We start from the raw sequence: 6904 nt of genomic DNA, 5'->3' as shown, positions 1-6904 counted from the left end.
AATCGCTTTAACAAAGTGGGCGTGGTTGATGTTACGCCGTCACGTAGTTGGCGGGACTAGTGACGCCGGTTTCCTGTTTTCAACGAAGCGCGGGAGATTCGGCACACGGATATCAACATTGAATAGTTTTCTAGCAGAGTTGTAAGTTGCCATCAGACATTCACCGGCTCAGTTCCATCATCAAATGTTTACCCCAAATACGTTTTTTTCCTCTGATGATATTCGTGGTTTATTCCCTTGCTTTTGTGTTAGCCGTGCTCTTTGCTAGCTTACCTCTGAAGCAACAACAGTGGTGACGCTTGCCAAATGTTAATGGGCAGGAAAGCGTTGTCTCAACTACGAAAATCAACAAACGTTTGATTGTTTTGCTCCTTTTCTCTTGTGGTAGTTTGTCAAAAATGCCTTGTGAAAGGAAGCCTATGCGATACGGGCATTCAGAGGGACACACCGAAGTCTGCTTCGATGACACTGGCAAGTATGTCAACTCGATTACGTATTTTATGTAAGCTACTGTACTATTCTTGTTGACTGTGTGTAATTATTAGTACGCGATAGTGTTATCAGTACTACAAATATATGTTTTCGTTATTACACGACCCCACTCAACATCTGTTTCCCAATGCAATTGGACCTTTTATTCAAACAACGCTATAGGACAGAATCGCGATGTGATATTTCTGTAGGACATGGACACTGGGTGATTGAAGCGAACACTTCTCCACATTTGTTTGATATTTTACTTTTTTTTTTTCAGAACTACAGGTGCCAGTTTTTTTTTTAGTACTGGCAAATTGAACAACGAATCATTAAACAAATGAACATAACAGAACTGTTTATTTGGTTGCCCTGTTTCATGAAGCAAAGTGGGAATCAACCCAAACCAAAAAGTAAAAAAGCTCAATCAGAATGTTTTTAGCATGGTTAAAGAGGAAGTCAACACCAAACATATTTTTTTCAATAATATGTTCCCAGCAGGCCCACTAGGTGAAACACGGCATTTTGATTAATTTTGCGTTTGTCGAATATGTTAAGCAGCAAAATGCACTCGTTTTCAGCCATCTCTGGGGGCGGCCATTTTGTCTTCTGTCGACTGAAAATAACATCACAACTGCTCACAATGACCAATCACGGCTGACCTGTTTTCTGAATCTGAGCCGTAATTGGTCATTGTGAGCAGTTGTGATGTCATTTTCAGTCGACAGAAGACAAAATGGCCGCCCCCAGAGAAGGCTGAAAATGAGTGCATTAACACTTATTCCACAAACGCAATATTTATCAGAATGCTGTTTTCAACTAGGGGACTTGCATAGCAAATATTATTGAAAAAAAAATGTTTGGGCTTTAAAAAGAACACCATGACCACTTCAATTGAAGTCATCTGCTGCGTAAAAAAATCACTTCTGATTCTTCTCAGGTTCATAGTGACATGTGGACATGATGGAGATGTTCGGATATGGGAGAATCTAGACGACGATGATCCAAGGTTCATCACTGTAGGCGAAAAAGCGTATTCCTTGGCACTCAAGGTTGATAATTTTCCAATTCATCTTTATTAATGTATTGTAGACATGAATTGTGGTTCATTTTCATGAAACAATTTTGGTGGTCACCTACCACATGTTCTGTATTCAGAATAGCAAGCTCGTGACGGCAAGCTCCAATAACACGGTGCAGATTCACACGTTTCCTGATGGTGAGCCGGACGGCATCCTTACCCGGTTCACTACCAATGCCACGCATGTCACGTTCAACACCAGTGGATCCAAAGTTGCTGCTGGCTCCAGGTACGAAAACACATTGCCCTAAATCATGCAACCTCTCTTTTTACACATTCTCAGAGCAATTTGAGCATTTTAAGGTAACAATTTTTTAGATCTTTTTATAACATTTATGCACATAACCATTATCTGCTCAATTCCACACTACATTTCACGTGTATTCTCTGTTATTTAACTGTCATTAGCTGCTCACTATGAGTGTTTATTTTCATGTTTTTTTTTTTGTTTTTTTTGTTTTGTTTTTTTTAGCAAATGTCAGTACGCTACAAACCACATGTGCAGGTGGCATGAAATATGATTCAAATCTGATTTTGCAGATGCGTCTTGAGTTCTGGCGCTCTGGTCATTCAAACTTGGTATCAGAGCGGCCTCTGCGTCATTCACACAACAACCAACGTCATGAAGACAACAGCTCAAAACAATGCTATTTTTATCAGCCTCCTCTAGCACTGTATCTGTCTCACGTGTTGGCTGACTTCAATATCGTAACTTGACAACACAAGTACTAACATGGTTTGAAGTCCTGTCTCCAATTTTCATATTCAAATGTTAGTAAACATAATTATTCACAATCTCTTAGTTATTCAGGAAGAGTTACACATTTTAGTAGCATATCATATTTGACTGTAGTGTGAACAAGGTCTGTAGTTCCTTCCTAGTGATTGACTGCTGATCAGCCTCTGCCATGATGCTGACCAGCATGTGGTCCAGGAAATGAACATAAGGATGTTAACCTAAGGCGAAATATAATATTATGTTCGACTGCCTGTTGGTTGGGCGATTCTCCATGTTAAAAGTCTCATTTATTTAAATTGTGCATGTGATATCAAGCATCTCCTTCTGTTGTTTGGAAATGAAGTGAATTGAATTGTTTTCCTAAAGTGTGCATCTTTTACTGCAGCTGTGTTTATGAACAAGTACGAAAGGAAAAATCTGTAGTCAAATTTGAGTAAATCAAATTTATTTATATATCCCTTAATCACAAAGTCTCAAAGGGCTTCACATGCTCACAGTTGACAAATATTAATATCCCGTGATCTTAACCCCCAAGAGGGCAAGAAAAATCTAATATATGTATGTATGTGTATATATATAGATAGATAGATAGATAAAAACATCTGGGGGAAAATGAGAAACCCCAGATTGGATTGGCCAATCCCCCTTCCAGGATGATCAAGCAGCAATGGATGCCGAGTGGGCAACATTTCACATATATCGTGATGCTATACAATGTTAGCTGAAATAGTGTGAAAGTCCAATCAAATGAAGTGAGCGTGTAGTCAACATGGATTAATTTAGTTTTGCTGTCACTGAGCTTGATCAGCAGCAACACAAAATCTTTTAATAGAGCTTGTCGTATCACTACATTGGTGTGCATTTAATAAAATGTGAGAATATCCAGCTGCTTGTCTATATTCCCTTCTCGGCTTTTCCCCTAGAGATATTCAGAAGAACCAGAGCTGAAAGAGGAGGAAATGTCGCTTTCACTTTGTCAAACCATGCACGTCAGTTTGGCGGCTTGAAAGGAATTCTTGCATGCTACATTAGTTGAATTCAGTTTTGAGCGTATTATGACTCACCGAACAATGATGTTTTTATGTTGAAGATTTTGCTTCTGGTGCAGAATGACCCTCGCACATTGACGTGCTTGAATCACATTTCCGGCACGCAGAGGGAGCAGCACATAGATCGGTTTATGATTAGTTGTGATTGCTGATGTCTGCCTGGCCTGCTATCATAATTGATTTGTGCAGAGCATGGACCTTGATTGATGCTGTTATTTTCAGTGCCATTTTGTTGTGGGTGTATCGATTTTAAGAAATGTGGTCATTTGAGGCTCTTATGAGACATAGGAATCTGTCAGACACTTAAGTAAATAACATTTTTTTTTTATATACAGCTGATATGCCTCTTGTTTGTGCTTTTTGACAGCAAGTACCAGTGTGCACATACTGATTTGTCATTTCTCTCCTTGCTTCAGTGACTTCTTGGTTAAAGTGGTGGAAGTGTCAGACAGCAGCCAACAGAAAACCCTTCGGGGCCATGAAGCCCCTGTACTCAGTGTCACCTTTGACCCCAAAGATGACTTTCTGGTGGGTACTTTTACGGTACTGAATGTATTTAATTATTTTTTAATTATTATTTTTAATTATTTTTTTAAAATAAACTGCGGTCTGGACTGGGACAGGATGGGATTATTTTTCTGTAGGATGGGACTGGTGTGAAAATCCACTCCCATGCCACCCTCTACTTCAAAGTACATCTTTTTAGATTCTTTTCCACTGCATGGTATCTCACCTACCACAACTGTCCTCACTGTTGACACACTTCTATCAGTAAAATCAAGTATTAGAGAATTCTACGAGGTAGGGCTGGGAAATTAATAGCTATTTAATCTCAATTTCAATTTTGATGTCAATTTTGTCTTCTCACGATTAAAAAAAAAAAAAAAAAATTAAGATTAAAGGTTTCCGTATTTTCCGAACTATAAACTGCATGTGATTTATATTAAGGTGTGGCTATTCTGTCAATTTTTCTTCCACTGCTAGGGGTGGCCCAATCGGAATTACAGTACAATACAATTGCCATTAACAAGATGTGACTGCAGTTGGAGGAGTTCAACAGGCGAGGGCGCTATGCACTAGGTTATGAATTAGGTGGTATGTGGAAGTAGAGGAATAAAAGGTGGACACTAACTGGCAAACTGGAGTGGCAGCAGGCAGTGAAATGAAGATAGGTACTGGTTGTTTTCTCTTGTTCCTGTTCCGTTTTAATCAGCAAAGTTGCTGCCATCTTAAAAGGCACTATTAGGAAAGAATCTGTTCCCGTACATACATGTACATTTAACAGTTCAAAATCGCTCTATAAATGCAGAAAAAATGCAATTTTTCAACATAGTTAGGTGTGGCTTATATCGTTCATTTTTTTTTTTTAAATAGAGTGGATGCGGTTTATGTAAAGGTGCGGATTATAGTTGAGAAAATACAGTAATGTGCTAGTTTGCAACTTTGTAGGATCACATACATACAGGTAGTACAACACTGCTCAAAGGCACACATTCTTCCTAGATTGTGAAAAACGAGTTGTATCAATTGAGGTAAATTGCAATTTTCTTCTTCTGCTCGTACCATCTCATTGTGTGTACTGTGTACTCCATGCACGCATGGTTTCGCAGTGCCCCTAAGAGGCCAACGTTCGCACAGCAGGAACAACTGATATTTTTTATTTGTTGTGTTTTATTGCTATTATTTGAGTATATTCTTAATTTACTGTGCTAGTAACTTAATTCTGGTTGTTCTATCAAGTTATATTTAAACTTGAGTTTTCAAGGATTCAAGAATTTTAACACACATTTCTAACCCAAACCCTTATTTGGCATGAAATATAATATCAGCGGTCCCAAGTTATCCCAGTAAATCCTAAGACTTGTTAATATAAAACTAGAACAACAAAATAAGATAAAATAAGTGCGATAAAAGAGATGCTTATTTATGGTTTGAATGTGTGCAAAGATACAAGGCAGCAAAGTAGTGGATGTAGCAGAATGACAATTCAAGAGGCCTTAATTTAATAGTTTTGAGTTCTTGAGTTTTGGTAGTTGAATAGTTTTGAAATCAATGCATGATACTTTCTAATAATCGCGATTTCAATATCAATCAAAATAATTGTGACTGTTATTTTTCCCATAATTTCCCAGCCCTATTGCGAGGAACTATTTCTTTCTCTAAGTAGGTTTGAGGTTTCTTTTTTTCCTGACAATGATCTTCTTATTTTAGTGAAGAGAAAACTCTCTTACCGTGCTACTACAGCCTTCCTCGGAGCTGTCACTGCTTCCTCGTGACGTGTCTATTTCTTTCTCTGACCAGGTTAGCTTTCCAAGCTTCTACCATACAGGAGACATAAACCAAAGTTGGTCACTCATTGGTCCACTTAATATGTAATCTCCACATTACAGCAACAGTATGTTTGATTGCTGTCTCTACTCAAGTTTAATTCCTCCCATGATAGCAAGTAATGACAGGAGACCTCGCTTCTCCCCCATTGTTTAGCGATTCTTATTTCTTGGCTGATGCAGTCAGTGAGACGTGATTTTTGCATGGTACTACTTTGATTTTTGCATGGTACTACTTTGAAATGACACACCACAAACCTAGGCAATAATTAGCTAAAAAATAATTAGCTGTTCAGTACAATGGAAAAGCAGCATTTGAGTCCTGTGAGGAGTCACTGTCTATACACTAGTTATAATGGTGTGACTCTCTAATACATAATACTGTATATTACTAGGATGTGCAGTATGTGTTGACTCGTAAATACATACCGTTACGTACAGCACATCCTCAGTCATCAGTTTTTTTTTTTCCTCTTATGGCTGATTCACTTTCTCGTCATCGCTCTCGAATAAATACCGCATGCAAATGAAGTCTGTCATTTGCATTTGGTTGAAGGTGAACCACAAATGTTTGTTAAAATAAACATTTGTGGTTCACCTTCAAATGTTTCTGTTAAAATAAACATTTGTGGTTCACCTTCAAATGTTTCTGTTAAAATAAACATTTGTGGTTCACCTTCAGCCGGATGCAAATGACACAGACTTCATTTGTAAAGAAAATAATAAATATGAAATAGATAAATATATACAGAATAATTCTGACACTGTCCCATAATGCTGTAAAGGATATAGAAATATTAAATACTGTTAAATCACTAAAAGATAAAAAGTCCACTGACTGTTTTAATATTGACATGGCATTAATTAAAAGTATTATAAAACATGTTGTGCAACCTTTGACATATATTTGTAACCTGTCATTTAAAACTGGTGTCTTCCCATCAAAAATGAAAATAGCAAAAGTTATTCCGATTTAAGAGTTGAGACAAACACTTATTTACAAATGACAGACCTATATCGTTACTACCACAATTTTCCAAAATTCTGGAAAAACTATTTACTTGACTATTTACTACTCACATAGACTTGACAATTTTATTATAAAACGCAATCTTTTAAGCCAAAACCAGTATGGTTTCAGAGAAAAAAGGACCACATCTATGGCAGTAATGGAACTTGCGGAAGAAATCACAACCAGTAGATCACACATAGAAAATGTTAAAAGCAAAATTTT

General features: G+C 37.4%; 1 protein-coding gene across 1 annotated transcript in view; it reads left to right on the top strand.

Annotated features, from left to right (window-relative positions):
* Window positions 1-6904, top strand: part of wdhd1 (WD repeat and HMG-box DNA binding protein 1) — a 28526-nt gene continuing 21622 nt past the window's right edge. Inside the window, exons 1-5 of the mRNA XM_086026775.1 lie at window positions 1-141; window positions 389-475; window positions 1415-1526; window positions 1633-1784; window positions 3760-3871. Of these exons, the coding sequence (XP_085882901.1) occupies window positions 29-141; window positions 389-475; window positions 1415-1526; window positions 1633-1784; window positions 3760-3871 (576 nt within the window). The 5' untranslated portion in view covers window positions 1-28. The remainder of the gene's footprint in view (window positions 142-388; window positions 476-1414; window positions 1527-1632; window positions 1785-3759; window positions 3872-6904) is intronic.

This window comes from Filicampus tigris, chromosome 3 (assembly GCF_054856515.1).
Source record: "Filicampus tigris isolate MCC_2025a chromosome 3, RoL_Ftig_1.0, whole genome shotgun sequence".
In the NCBI taxonomy this organism is placed as follows: domain Eukaryota; kingdom Metazoa; phylum Chordata; class Actinopteri; order Syngnathiformes; family Syngnathidae; genus Filicampus; species Filicampus tigris.
The sequence above is the reverse complement of the archived record's forward strand: the minus strand, read 5'-3'. Positions and strand labels throughout refer to the sequence as shown.